The sequence below is a fragment of the Balearica regulorum genome, chromosome 5, assembly GCF_011004875.1.
Source record: "Balearica regulorum gibbericeps isolate bBalReg1 chromosome 5, bBalReg1.pri, whole genome shotgun sequence".
Lineage (NCBI taxonomy): Eukaryota > Metazoa > Chordata > Aves > Gruiformes > Gruidae > Balearica > Balearica regulorum.
Window position 1 is genome coordinate 8,827,422 of NC_046188.1, and position 15,505 is coordinate 8,842,926.

The following is a 15,505-nucleotide window of genomic DNA, read 5'->3' on the forward strand; positions in this document are numbered from 1 at the left end:
GTAGACAATGACTGGTCACCCCTAACGTAACTGCATTTTAAAATATTGATGCTGGAGGAAGAGCTCAGCTAAAAAAGCATATATTACTCAAACAAGCATACTGTTTACCTAGGATGGATTATGATGAATTATATTTCAATATTTGAAATTAAGAAAAGGTTAAATACTCAGAGAATATTAACGGTAGCTTGGGGATGGGACCAGCTCAGTGGGGAAAAATAGCTTATGAAAGAAATGAATTTCAAATATCTTCCTCAATGTTATTTTTTTTCTCTTCTGGTATCTTCTTTGTTTCTAAAATGCCCTCCGAGTTGTGGAGCCCTGGATGAGAGTGCTGTTCTTGGGAGAAGGATTACCTCGTAACGGGGATGGGCCAGGGGATGGCTGGGGCAGAAGTCTCATTGTCTGTTGCTTGTCTTGCTCTTACTCTGCATCTCCAGCTCATTTGGGCTGTTCTCTGGTGTGTGCCCAGGACCACATCAGCTGCTGCTGTGTTGGTGGCATGGGAAGCTTCCTCATCACCTCTTTTTGCTTGATGGCCTGCGCCATCCTGGTCCTTGTGTCCCTGCATACCGGTTCCACCATTCGCCCAAGAAGCATTCAGGAGTGCATGTGGCTCTTCCTTGGCATGGGAGCCACTGTTCTCTTTATGTTTTTACAAAAGTTTTACTTAAAAGCAAAATTCAGACAACACTTAAAACTGCTGAAATTGTTTCTTGTTTTCAGCTGCCTTTGTGACTTCGAGGATATTGAGTTGGAGGACATTCCCGTCTTACTTAAAGGGAATGCTGTGCACTTGCTGCTGCAGTCATTCCAGTCTGGATCTCCTTGCAGCCGAGGGAGAGGTACATGGGCATGGGCATATCTATCTATTTATTTTTAAATGGTTGTACATGCCTACAATCTCTTCAAGTGACAGTTCTTTGTGTCTTCATCTCAGCAGCCATGCATGGCAAAGTACAACCGGATAAAAGAGGAAGCTTGGGTGACAGGAAGAGGTGGCTCTCCATAGCCTCGTTGATCCATGCTGGCCTCCATGGTTGACTTGCTCAGGGAGGGGAGCAGCTGGGGAAGCTGCTTTGCTGCCACTGCAAAAATGAGTTTGTTGGAGGTTTTTTTCCTCCCACAGATAAGAACAAACTGATGGATTCTTAGGGTTATTAAAAGCCTTGAGCCTGCTTCAGCGTACAGATTGTGGAGTCTGAAATAAAATTCAGGGGAGAAAGAGCGCTTGTTACTATTTTAATTGAGGGAAGATGCAGTATTTGTATTTGAGAGGCCGAGGCCGATGAGCACCAGTCCCGGGCCTGCTGATGGCAGTGGAAAAACATTTCACTTAATGGGCTTTGGATTATTCTTCAGTAGCTTATTGTACCCACACCTCCTGCAGAAGGTGACGTATCCTTCCTCTGTCGGTACTTCTTCATCCAAATGTCTTACACCTGGTTGACCAACGTGCCTTAAAGGAGATCTCGTTGGTGATTGCACTAATTGTCACTCGTGCAGGAAGGAGAAGCTCTGGCTTTGTGGCAGCTCCTCTTTGGCCGGAGTCTTCCTGACCCTGGCTGCGTGTCTGGAGTCACTTTTTATTAAACCTGAATTGAAGCAGCGTCTTTGGCAGAAGGTTGTTCAGAGGTTAGGCTTTTTTACCATGTTATTAGCGATGATGGAGTAGGGATTTGCATAAAATTAAGATGCACGGTCTGTGCAGGTGCTGGAGCATCGCGTGGTCACCATCACTTTCTGTGGGCAATGGTGGCTGAGGCACATGGCAGGCATTGTGCCCCCCTTCAGCAAAGCTGCTCATGATGTCTCTGAAGGGAACAGACGAGGGTTTCCTGTAAATACACGTACTGGAAACATCTGCCCGGCACATTGAATTGAAGGATTTTTCTTGATGTGCTGTCTGACCCTGTATGCAGAGGAACTTCAGTGCTCTGTTTTCCTCATGACTTCCCCCATCTTTTTCTTAAGCTGTCTTTTCGGCACACTCTTCTGAAGCTGGAGCTGTGAAGACGGACCGGACCCCGCTTCCCGCATCTGTCCCAGCAGCTGTACCGCTTCCTGCCATGAATCATCCGAAGCATGCTTTTTTCTTAAATTATTTTATTTAAAGGTGAAGGCACATTTGTTTTACTAAAGCCACAGACTAATCTCGGCAGTCTGGCAGCCGAGCCTTAAATGAAGACTCTGGTGCGAAAGCGTTTGGAGGAGGGAAGTACCTCCCGTCGGTGGCAATCATGGGCAGGGCTGGAGCAGAGCTCCTTTCCTTGTGGGCTTTGGTTGTGGTCAGAGGAACTGCAAACTTCATCGCTTCTTGGAGAGCTTCAGCAAAGCGTCTTCTCTGCTTGCACTTAGTGTCCCACAATCTCTGGTGTTCAGAAGTTCGTTGCTACAGCTAACCAAGTGCTAATTGTCAAATGGTGTTAAGGGAGGGGGGCATAATATTTTGTCTGAGAAGTCTCAGCTATGTTTCGGCTCCTCTCTGGGGCTGATGTTTGCGGCTTCGTTTTCCAGGGCTCATTGGTTCCATGTATTTCAATTCCAGCAGTCCAAACTGAGGCATTTGTTGTCACGAGGAGCTGAGGATATAAGTTCCTGAAACTTGAGAGGTTATTTTATTTCACACAGAGATGAAATCCAAAATCCACCCCCTCAGTTTTGTCTTTAATAAAAACCACCAAAAAACCCCAACCCAAAAGCACATTAACTACAAAATTGTTAATAATTTTTTTTTTTTCCCCCCTTGTTAATTTTTCTAGGGAAACGTCAGATTCACCACTTGGGAAACCAGCTTCAACTCAATCAACATTGTCTGGATACTGCCTTTAATTTTTTCAAGATGGCTGTGAGCAAACACCTAACGCGGGGGAGAAAGATGACCCACGTAATTGCTGCATGTCTCTACCTGGTGTGTAGGACAGAAGGAACTCCTCGTATCCTTTTCACATTTAAAATAAAGAAATAAATAAAAGACATACTTTTAGCAAGTCAACTATCCCAGTTAGACCTTGTATCCAAATTTGAAAAGGTAAGTGTTTAGGAGCTAACTTTGTCACTGTTGGCTTTATGTAATGAAGTGAACGGGAGTTTTTCCTGTGGTTCAAGTAAAATTTTTCCCTTTCTAAATGTATACTACTTAATATTTACAAGGAGCTATAAATGTCACTCTGCCTTCCATCAATAACTCTAAATTTCTTCATTCTCAAAATTTTCTTCTACTATAAAATAGCACTTTTCCTGTGCTTTGCGAGGAATTACTTGTTTGTGATGTATTGTTTTGTTTTTCTTTTTTAAAACAAATGAAAATTAACCCCAAGCCTCCTGCAGTGTCAGCATTAAAGAACAGATTAGAATTCCAGTGAGTTTTCCATCAAGATACTTGGATTTCCTTCTTTTAATACTTGCGAGAAGGACAGTGTCACTCCTGTTTTAGTTTTGGGAAAAAGGCATTTGATAAATTCTGAAATTTGCTCAAAGATCATACAGGAACTCAGTGGCTGGAGGTGGGACTGCACACAAGCCAGATTTTGTGAGTGGTACTCCTTGCTCTGCACCATCCCTGGTTTTGTATTGGAGAACTTAATTAAAATCCATGTAAGCTTTAAATACTGATGACCATCCAAATGTATTTGTTGTATATATTTCTATTTCTTTTGTGTTGTGTTTCAGTTGCTGGAACTTGGAGTTTAGAATCAAACAATTACTTCTGTGTTATTTTGGTTCTTTTCTACTTTAAAGCAGTATGTGCATATCATCAGTATTCTATTTGATTTGATGCTTTTTCTAGATTGCTGTTCTCATTCTGTATTTTAGCAGTTGAACAGCTTAGCTTCCCTTTTAAAAGATTGAGTTTTTTTTTTAGTTTCAGAAACTACATTCAGTATTCTAAAATTAGTCCTTTCTGATAGTGTTGTGGTCATTGCATTTGCATGTTTTAAAAAAATGTGGTTTTGCAGGAATAATGGAATTAAAAGGAAGGCTTGCCTATTAGACTGGTCGTCTCTACTGTAAAATCTCTGTGTGAACTTTGAACAGTATAACTCTTATCATTACCATAAAGATGGTGTTGACTTAAAAGCATTGCTGATTTTTTTTTTTATGCCCATGTCACATTTTTAAAGTAATATATTTGCAGTTGTTATTTGATACTACTGAATGATAGCCTGGCCATAATACGCAAGTCTGTTTTTCCCCGCTGATAGTGATAAAAAAGCATTGGAAGCGGGATAAGCTGTAAGAGGCAAATAGGTACATTGTAGCATAGCAGCCATCTGGGCAGCAAGTGTGGCTAACTGTGCTAGCAAACAAAAAAAAAATTCCTTTGTTTGTTTTATATCTTTCTTTAAAGTATTTCAGCATGTATCTCAGTTATGTGCAAGATGCACTGGTCTGGTTGACACTTCATAAATACCTAAATTCATTTCCCAACTTTTTTCATTAAATGGAGATAATATCCTTTGTGATACTTTGCATAAAATACTAGGAATAAAGTATGCAGAAGACTGCAAAGATGAGCTCTGTCTTTCTATATCAATACCACAAAGTACTCCATCTTCATTTGCATGGTTACTGTGCCTCCTGGGAATCAAGAAGTGGTAGTGTATGACTGTATGGCTCAATTTTGTTAGTGTTGATTTTTTTTTTAAAACTCCATTAGATAAACTTAATTTTGTAGTTGATATTAAGAACTTAACTGTGTTACTTTGGGAGAGTGAGTTCCGCTTCTGCCTGTGTCCTGCTGTTTGGGTTTTTGGTTTGTTGTTCTGTGGGGGTTTTTTTTAGTGTTTAAAGTCCAGTGTAGTTTGAAAAACAACCCCGAAATAAATTATGGATTCTGAACATTGAAATCTAAGTTCCTTTTCTGTTATCTTATCCTTTCATTAGAAGCTTGAAAACCTGAGAGTTTACTGACCTTTGAAATTAAAATAGGTTCAAGCCTCCATAGATTAATTATGATGATCATTATCAGTGTGTTATATTTGTTTCCAGGCTAGATCTGGCAGTATCGAAATGTGCTAGAGGAGGCAGGCGTGTTCCCAGGGCCGTTGGTCCAGAGGGTCCAAGAGCACGTGTAGAGGATGGCCACGTGATAAGATGCTTTAGCGAGAACGAAGATGCACGTTCAGGGAAATAAGCTTGCACTTGGTTTTGGTTGTCAGGAGAAGCCAGCAGAGGATGGCATGCAAAGAGGAGAAGTATGCTGTATAATATACTGTACAAAGGACATACAGTATTTGTAGCACTTCAAGATTTATACACACTGCTAAATAGATTTACGGAGATTAAAGTGTTCATTGTCCTTGTGTTGGTTATAGAAGTCTTATGAAGAAATTTGGGAGAAATTTAGACAAGGAAGTTAAAGACTGAAGATTGGTGAAGGTGCATTAGAGGAAAGGGAAAACGTGGAAGAAATGAAGGGCAGGAGCATCCTCAGAATGCAGAGACAGCACCTTAGTTTTGGGTGGCCCAGATGAATTAGTGGAGTTACTTGGGAGTCGTAGAGGAAAGAAACATTACCTGGCAACAGATTAGTCTCTGGAGTAGAAGACAACACGCTGCTTTGTACCATATTGTGGTACAAAGAGCAAAGTGTATGTGTGTGGCCTGGGGAGGTACAGTGGGGTGTAGTTGGGCTGAAGTGGCAAGAAACGTTGTGTTCTCTCCAGTGGCAGAACCAAAGGAGTGGGAAGCGTTTGGAGAGGGAAAACAGGATTTAATTGTGTCTGCATTGAGTTCAGTTTGAGGGAGAGGAATGTATTTATCTGACATGGATATCTGCTTATTCTTCTATTTTCATAATGTACATGTCGCCAGCCAGCCTCTGTGAAAATGTGAGGAAAACTGAAGCCAAGTCTACTGGTGCAGTCTGAATTATGCCTGAATAAACCTCAGCCTGAAATAGGAAAACATTAAGTTCTCCTTCGTTCTTATGCGTTAATTAATGCAAAATGCAAAATATTCCAGTAACACAAATGGTTTTAATCTGAAAAAATAGTTCTAGAACTTAAAGAGAACATAAAAGTTTATTTATCTGAAGTGCAGCTTTTATTTATAGTTATTTAGAAAAGTTAATATATTATTTGAGATCTGAATTGATTTTACATCAGTTTATGGTTTTTATTAGCTTATTTGACACAAAGCCCCACAATGCAGCAACTTTGACATAGCTTTTCATTTGCCTTGCTTATATTACTTGTCAGCATTACTGTTTTAAAGGGAAGATGGCTTACTAGCTATTAGCTGAATTTGGGAGGTGTTTCATCCTTTTGATGAGCTACTTGTGAAGACAGGCTGAGAGAGTTGGGCTTGTTCAGCCTGGAGAAGAGAAGGCTCCAGGGAGACCTTAGAGCCCCTTCCAGTATGTAAAGGGGCCTACAAGGAAGCTGGAGGGGGGAGTATTTACAAGGGCTTGGAGTGATAGGACAAGGGGTAATGGCTTTAAGCCGAAGGAGGGGAGATTTAGATTAAATATTAGGAGGAAATTCTTTACTGTGAGGGTGGTGAGGCACTGGAACAGGTTGCCCTGAGCAGTTGTGGATGCCCCCTCCCTGGAAGTGTTCAAGGCCAGGTTGGATGGGGCTTTGGGCAACCTGGTCTAGTGAAGGGTGTCCCTGCCCCTGGCAGGGGGGTTGGAACTGGATGGTCTTTGAGGTCCCTTCCAACCCAAACCATTCTATGATTGTTCTCTTTATAAAATGTGTCTATATTATCAGTGTCAGAAGTAAAGGTATAATGCAAAATATACATCTGAAGGAGACAGTGATTCTTAAATCCTAAGTTTGATGGAACCGGTTGTCCTGCTCCCAAGGGCTGAGCAATGCTGAGTGTTTCCAGGGACATCTGACTTGAGCTGGCACTGCCAGTGCTCGGGGCATTTCAGACTCTGGTTCTTAATTTGTTTCTTGGAATAGTAACAGTCCTCAGTTGTTTCTCTTTAATGTTTCGAACAGCTTTTCCACCCCTACATATGTTTGAATGGAAACAAAGGGCTCTTTAGCTGGTCCTGCCGTTCGAGAGAGGGGACTTGGGAGGAGCGGGGCAGGGTGTTCGAGTGACTTATGGGCTCGGCTGTAACCCTGGGCTGCCCCGGGGTCACTCGGGAACAATGAGAGCCTGGCCAGGATTTTCCAGGTGGGATATCAGTTTGTTTTAATCATGGAACATTTCATGCTATTTGTAATCCTTTTTAGTGTACACAACTGTTAGAAAAACTGTACAACTGTCCACTATTTTTTGGTAATATTTTCTAATGCTACCACCTGGGGTTTTTTTACAGCAACATTTTACATGGTAAATGTCTTTTATCCCCGCCCTCCCACCTTTTTATTTATTTATTCTTTTCCTTTGAAGCTCTCTGGAAAATGCTCCCTTAGTTGTAAACCAAATCCTGTCTTGTTAGAACTTAGTAAATAAAACCTTTTCCACATGAGAAGAGTCCTCGCAGAGTTCCCTCACCAGCTATCTTGTGTAAACATCCCTCTGTTTGCCTCTGGAGGTAAATTCAGGGCAGGTTTTTCTCCCCCACTAGTAAAGCTGATCAGTCTCAATGCCGGGGCAGGGGGGACTCGCCGAGCCCTTCCCACCACCCAGGGCTGGGGCAGCCTCCTGAGCTCGGGCTTGCCCGTGTTATTCGGGTGGGCTTCAGCAGCTTTGTGTGTAGTCAGAGGAAAGAGCCTGGGGTAGGCCCAAGGCGGCCAAGTGAGGCCCCTCTTCTGAGTTGTTTGCAGAAGAACCTTTCTGCAAAATGTCTAAGAAAAATAACCTCTTAAATTTCAGTGTTGGGAGCAGAAGGCTGACAGGAGAAGGTTTGGTGCCTTAGTGTCTTTGATGTGTAAACTAGCACTGGGTGGGAAAGCTAAGGCGCTTTTCTCCTCCCCTGCTTCCTCTGCCCCGTGAACCTCCCTTTTGTTTGAAGGAAGATCACGAAGGCATTGCAGGATCGCAGCAGGCGAGAAGGATTTGGGGGAAAAAAAAAAAAAGGGCATCTCCTTGCTGAATGGGGCAGCACTTTGTTATTTCCTATTTGTCTGCAGTACTTGCACTTCATTGCCAAGCTATTTGAATGCCTCCTGGTTTAATGTGTTTATTTTCATGTCACAGAAAGGGAAGTTGTGAGTATTTATCTTCATTTCCAGGTGCAGAACTGAGGCTAAGTGACACGTTCAAAGTTACCCAGAAAATCTGTGATGGAGTAAGGAACTGGTCTCTTTAATCCTAGATCAGGCATCAGCTACTGAGCCTTTCTGCCTTGTTGGGCTTTGCAAGAGAAGTTCAGCTAATTTCCTTTCGAGCATTAGCAGCCTCTGTCGGCTTCCATACTGTCTTGGGAAGCTTTGTATAACCTCGCCATGAGCGCCTTTGATGGATACGTTCTTTGTTTCCCTACTAACACTTCGAGGTCTATCTTTGCAAGCAAAAGGGCAAGACTTCCTTTTTTATTAGAAATGAAAAATTAGATCTCTAGCAATCTTTTGACCTCTACTAAAACTTCCTGGAGCCAGCAGGCCCTGGTGTTCCCAATTAAAAAGTTAACTTTTGAAATTAGGCTTTAATCAACAAAACTTTAGAGCTTTGGTTAGGGAAGTTAATAAAACCACTTTCTATTTCGCTTTGGTTAAGGACTTTCTTTTTAGTTACTGACCTTTTACTTCTGATTAAATACAATTGCATTCAAAATGTGTTTTGTTCAAGTGTTGAGCATGATAAGGACATAACAGATTAAAAATGGATTTTAAATTGCACAGTTAAAAATACATATAATATTTACAAAAGCAAATTATTTCATTTCACTAGATTTTTTTATTTTTTTGTGTCTGTGTGGTCAAGGACACCAAGATCTTTGTAGAAAGTTGAATAGAATATTTTCAGTTGGAAGGGACCTACAGTGATCACCTAGTCCAACTGCCTCACCACTTCAGGGCTGACCCAAAGTTAAAGCCTGTTATTAAGGGCGTTGTCCAAATGCCTCCTGAGGCATCGACCACCTCTCAAGGAAGGAAGCCTGTTCCCGTGTTTGACCACCCTCTCGGTAAAGAAATGCTTCTTAATAAAGCATTTGCTTGAACTTGAAGTCTTAGAAAAGCCTTGTCCGCTTCATTTCAAAATGAAGTTTTAAAATTGGCAGGCTTTCAGTGGATGGATTTTAGCCGGGAGAGTTTCAATCTCTTAATGAAAAATTGCCACCTTAAATAGGGTGCGGCTCATGTTGCCCCATGTTATTTGCATCTATTTCCAAATAGTTTATGTGTTTGGTAATGCTGGGCTTGTGTGATCATTCCTATTTGGTACCACAGGAGAAAATGCTGGAGATGTAGGGAAGAGGGCAGCCAGGGGCAGCAACAGAAATTTAATTTCTGCACCTTAATTTCTTCCCAGCCAGCGTTGGGGCTGCTGAATTTCAACAGCAGGGCTCGTGACCTGAAGCCAGCATATCCAGTCTCCTTTTCCATGGAGTGAAGGAGAATCATATGCTTTTTCACTTGCAGTACTGTCTCGCACTTTGTTGCCGTATAGAGAGAGATGTATAAAGGAAGTACGTTGCAGAAAAAATGAGGTGTTTCATGTTTCCCATTGGTGGGAATGTAAACTTTTCCTCTCCGTGTGCTCGTTGCCGTTGCGTGGCTCCGTTCTCTTCCCCGCTGCATCCCTTCGCTGCTAGGGCTACTCCTGGCTGCTGCCTGGTGCTCGTGGACGGGCAGGAGGAGTTGGGGCTGTGTCACTTGCTGGTATCTTGCCTGGCCTCCAGCTGTACTGCAGAAGAGCCCGTGTTTCCCTAGGTCCTGTGTCGTGTCTGTCAGTCCCTTATGGATGTCTTTGTAGTATCTGAAGTGACGCTGGGTATTTGAATTGTTCCACTTGTATCTGGGGGATTTGCAGTGAGAATTCCCTCTTGAAGAAAATAACCTGAAGGCTTTCAGACTGGTTGTACGGCCCTGCACCTGGGGGATAGGGCTGGGGAGATGGTTAGTGGCCCTCAAGTTCTCCTCTTGTCCCTTGGCAGGGGGTAAGCCATGAACTTACTTGTGCATGACTCAGATGTGGCAGGAAACCGGTGAGTGTGATTGCTGACGAGCATTATCCTTCAGGGTGCCCTGCTGCTGAAAGTCATCGAAGCTTTCCACAGGGAGACCATAATTTTAATGTGGAGATTCTGTACTTGGGTGATTTTTTTTATTTTTTATTTTTTGTTCCTTTAAGATTCTGAAAATATAAAAGGGGAAGGGAACTTTACATTGTGGTGTATGTCAACTCAACATCTTACTGTTTAAATCCTTGTGCTAAATGCCTATTATGGATGCTGCAGGGAGGGAGGGGAAAAGCTGCTGTAAGTGCAGCAGTGATAATTGACCCACTTAAGAGAGCTGCTCTAATTTTGCATGTTACAGCATCCTGGAAATTCAGATAAGAATGTTGATCTCTCTAGCTAATAGGATTTCTAAATATATCATCCAAAAGAAGCAGGAGGACTGTAATTTTGTGTGTGTGTGTGTGCTCAGGCTGATGTTTTGTTTAAGAATTGCACACTCTGAAAATCTGCTTTTCTGTTAATTTGTTACTAACTCAGGATAAAATAATATATGACCTCTGGTGCTGGCAAGGGGAGACCTGATCCTGCCCCATTGAATTCGCTGGCGAAATTCTCACCAGCTTTTGTGTAGAGAAGTGAGCAAGTTTTTTCCTCTCAGGATGTTGGTACCCAGCAGGTGGCTCAAATTGTCAACTTTTCCATAATGCAGCATTAAACAAAGTATCTGCAGAGATGGAGAGGGGGAGAGGGTCACAAGATGGCCTATCAAGATTACAGATTTTGGCTGGTTTTGATAGCTTTGTTGTTTGTTTTCCTCATTTAAGGGAAATTTTGAACAGTAAAGGTCAAAATAATCCTCATCTGAAATTTGACTGCAGAGATACTTTATTGCTTTACAGAGCAGAGTGTTTCAAATCTCTCTCCGGGCAGTTATTTCTCAGATCGTATCGGTGGGTATGACTGCTGAAAACTATGGTGTTTGTGCTCAGTAGAGCTGTTGCACCTAGATTGTTTTAATTGTGGAGGTCCTTCACCCTTGCCGATCATACCTCTCTGTGTTTGGACAAAACCAGTCACCACGGCCCCCCTTTGAAAGGAAGGGGCAGGCTTTACTCTGTAGGCTTCTGTATTAGGTCCACTGGAGCCCTCGTCACTGTGGGCTTGAATCCCTTTATGGCAGGTAGAAGAAGCATTTATTGTTTGGCAGTCCTGTGCTCTGACAGCATTTCGGCCTTGTGTAACGCAGAAATACTTACAGCAGAAGCGTCTGAGCCAGATTGTTAATGCACATAATAGTGGTCTGTTACTTGCATGCATAAAAATAATAATTAATAAAATTAATTGCGTGGTTTGTCCTCTTAGTAATTAGGTTCCAGTTTGGGGTTTCTGAACTGGTGAGACGTTCTCGTGGTAAAGGTGAAACAAGGAAAGAAACAGAAGCCAGGAACAGCAAAGCTACAAAGGCATCGGTAATACCAGGATAAAAACACGAGGGGCAGCCCTCGCTTTCCAGCAGCCCTGAGAGGGTGTGATGCTTTGAAACATGGTGGCAGAGACACGGGAACTAATGAGGGGAGTGAAGGCAGGACGAGTTCTGGGTGATGGATGAGGGCAAGGAAATGTGATGGCAGAGAGACCTCCTTCCAGTGAAATAAATACAAAGGAGGGACGATAAGGAAGGGGATCACACCTCTGATGTCTTTGACCTTCAGCGATCCTTACATGCTTTTGAAAATAAATATTTAACAATCTTCTTAAAGCTTGTTTAAAAGAGGAAATGATTAGGTTGGCTGGCTGCTTAATTCAGAAGTTTATCTCGGCATCTGAATTTTGGTGCTTATGTCAGCAAAACCAGCATTATAACTGGGTGGTGTTTTAACATGATGGGAGCTAATGTGTTGCAAGCACCGGCTAAATAAAACCCAGTGTGGTACAGCCGGTCATTGTGTAGCACATTCTTGCTTTTGTCAGAGGATATGCTGGATGTGGTGTGGGATGTGGAGGAGACGCTTCCCCTTCCTTCCCTGCATGCCCACCCCCCTTAAGAAAGAAAAAAAAAAAAAGCGCATTACCTGATGCTTTGTTTAAATAAATCCTGGTAGCAAACATGATCAAGTACGGTCGATGTTTTTGATCCGATCACTAAAAAATATTCCTGGTTGTAGCCATCACTAATGTTTTCTGAATTTTAATACTTTAGAAGCCAATTAGAAAATTAAATGCTTTCCTTCATTAAAATAATTTTGAAGATTGTGTATTTGCATTTTAATGCAGTAAGAATGATGTCTTAGAAGAGAAATTCACATTATTAAATAGTTTAATTAAGATCAATAATGCAAAATAGGGTGAATAAAAGCCAGTGCATTGAGACCTATAAGCACTTCTGTGCATGCTATCTGCAAATATTATTTTAGCTTGAGGTCTTCTAAAACTGTGTTTACTTTCATCATATTCTTAAGCCTTACACAGCTTTTTTTGTCTTCACTTTTTGATGTTTTAAGAACAAAGTGAAGGTATATGAGAGAAACAATATTACCTTTCAAATTTGTTTTGGAAAAACAGGATTCACTCTCATACCTGGCCTGTCCTCATATCTGAAAGTGGTCTTGATAATGATTTCTTACATCCTAATAAAGTATAAGTCTTTTAAAAATTGGTAAAAGTACTTGTCAAGAGCTGTCTTCTTTCTTCGGATGTTTGTCACTAGGATTTTGTTTGCATGACATAGTCTTCATATACAAACTTCATACTGGAAATGCTTCTCAATGAAAGATTTTCAGGATTTTGTAATCTCATGCCAAGTAAAATCGTGAGCTGAGCCTTTCCTAACCTTTTCACTGTTAGCCTGCCTTTACGGCAAGTCTGTGTCCGTCCTTGAAGGCAAAAGAAAATGTCTTTTAAGTTTAACTGCCACACTGGCTCAGAATTGTTGTAAGTATGAATGATGTAATACTCGATCACGTGGTGGTATGTCTGCTATTTTCCCCCCTTTGAGAGAGAGAATAATCTTTCCATCTTATCCCATTTCAGCAGTTTGGGAAAATAGCCTTAAATGAGACCCCAACCAACCAAAATCTTGATTTCTTCCAGAGCTCTGCTTTTGAAGCCAAATGTTCCCTATGCCTTCTTTATTTTGACTTGCTAATTGGAAATAAGATGTTGAAGATAACATGTGCTTTGAAGCCTGTGTATTTTGTATTTTATTTAGATTTAATCCTTTAAACATTTGACAATAAAATATAAATTGTGGAGCTCTCATCTTTAGACCAGCTGTAAGTGAATCATTTAAGTTTTCAACATCCTTCCAGTTTGGGAGAAACACAGTAGTCTCAGTGATGTTTTGACTGCATGTGTTGGTAAAGTGCTATGAAATTTGCTAATCAGTATTTTTAAATGGAGATATATAACTGTTTGTTCGATGAAGGAGCAGCTTGTCTGCCAAAAGTAAAGTCTTAGCTTATGCCTCGACAGGGAGTAGAAATCAAAGTCCTCTTCAGATTCCTTTTGTATTGGTAAGCAGGGAGGAAGGGTGAATAGTATATTTTATGTTATGTTATATGAACTACTCATGATGGAACGCAAATTTTGAAAGAGGGGAAATATATAGCCTGAAAAAAAAAATCCTTTGTGTGGACAAAAAAATTGTGTCTAACTTAATATGCTATAATCTTTTTAATGTAAAGAGAAAATTGTGCAGTAAAAATATGTATTCAGCAACATGACAGGTACTACTGAAATGTGAAAGTCTTTTATTACTTAAAAACCAGAACTCCAAACATTGCCTCTGTCTTATTGTCAGGAGAACTTCTCACCTTATCTGTTTAACAGTATCTTTCCTTCTATAATTGGTCCTTTTAACTTTTATTGTGCTTGTAGAGAGCCTTTTGGCCTTGCAGTTTCCAAGGGGAAACAAAACTGTTACTGTTGTTTCAGGTACTGGAATGTGTGGCACAGTTCTAGGACAATCAAAGGGCTGGTGTTTCCAGTTGGACTGCAGAAAATTGAGAGTTACCTGAACTTGCTAGTTTCTGAGAAAGTAGCACAGTGTCCTTGCTATGCAAGGATTTTGTCCCCCTTCTAGCTAACTCACATTAAAAATACACTTACCCCCGCCCCAATGAAACTGTGGCTTCAGAGTAATGAAGTTCTGCCTATTTGGCGCCGCAGGCTGTGAGATTATAGGTGCTTTTCTGTGACTTTTCCTGTTGGGCGAGAGAGCTGGGCTGTCTGAATTGAGAATATTTCTTTTGAAATTTGCTGTTGAAATCATCAGTGGACCATCCCTGACCTCCAGGGAAATGAGGAAAGAAATGTACAATAATTGTAAGTCATTACTGAAGAAGTCTTCTTTTAAAGAAACATCTGGAGGCTTCAGCTGCTGCGTCTCAGTTGGTACCTGAAATCAGAGAACGCTCTATTCTGTACTTCTCTGCAGTTGAAAGTTTGGTTTTCCCACATGAGTGCTGTTACCTTCTGCAGAACTTAAGTTTAATTTTCTTTTCTATATGAAAATTTCTGGTCCTTAAAGGATCAGTCTTCTAGAGAATGCAACAGATGGACTGCATCTGTGCTGCTGTCTCTGAGGGACTCCCAAATCACTGCATTCTTGTCACATCTGGAGGACCCAGTTCATTGCCAATAATTATTTCCAGCATATATTCAGATTATAGTTTTTCAGTTAAAAAATATTTTTGTAAGTGTTTAGTTTAATATCTATTATCTTCTACCTAGATTCTACTAAGCTCTTGCTGTGGCACGGGAAAGCAACTTAAGTATTGGTTGCTACTGTACTCATTCCTCAGTCTTTGGACTGGTGGCTTCAGTGTCTCAGCTGTTTCTCACAGTCATTCAGTGAAACAAGAGCATGCTCCAGTCCTTGGTTTTTGCTGATAAGCTTGGGAGCCCTCCCAGCAGAGCTGTAAACTGGTCACTTTCCTCCTGTTGAAACTGGAGAAGTTAGGAGTACAACTGTGAGCCAAGAACATTGGCTGAGAGGTAGTATCCAGAACATGAGGACAGCATCAAAAAGAGAAGCTAAAAAAAAAAAAAAAAAAAAAAAAAAAAAGAGTAGCTTGACATAAGTGTTTCATCAGAACAGTCCTTCCTTCCTACTGCCAGGTTCTAGGATGGGAAGAAAGAGAATACAGAGCATTTTCCACCAGCTCTCCAGCAGTCAGAGAAGGTGTGGTACATACACTGTCCACACAAACATTTCCATGTATCTGAAGGTGATGAAATACGGAGGAGACAATCCAGAAAGACTGTGTTATGTGGGATTGTAGGATAATTTAGATTGGAAGGGGCCTCTGGAAGTCATCTCTCCAATTTCCCACTCACGCCCTCAGTAGATTGCTGAAGCGCTGCTCTGGTTGAGCATTAGTTGTCTCTAGCAGTGGCCATGTCATATTCTCTCTGGGCACCCTATTGCAGTGTTTTACTACCTTTGTGGCAAAGATTTTTTTTTTTTTCCTAGTA

The 15,505-nt window shown here is 41.4% G+C and overlaps 1 protein-coding gene across 1 annotated transcript in view; it reads left to right on the forward strand.

Moving 5' to 3' along the window:
• The window catches only part of BRF1 (BRF1 general transcription factor IIIB subunit), a 176,985-nt gene that overhangs the window by 41,628 nt on the left and 119,852 nt on the right, over window positions 1–15,505 (forward strand). Inside the window, exon 3 of the mRNA XM_075753389.1 lies at window positions 2,763–2,936. Coding sequence (XP_075609504.1) covers window positions 2,843–2,936 — 94 coding nt within the window. The 5' untranslated portion in view covers window positions 2,763–2,842. The remainder of the gene's footprint in view (window positions 1–2,762; window positions 2,937–15,505) is intronic.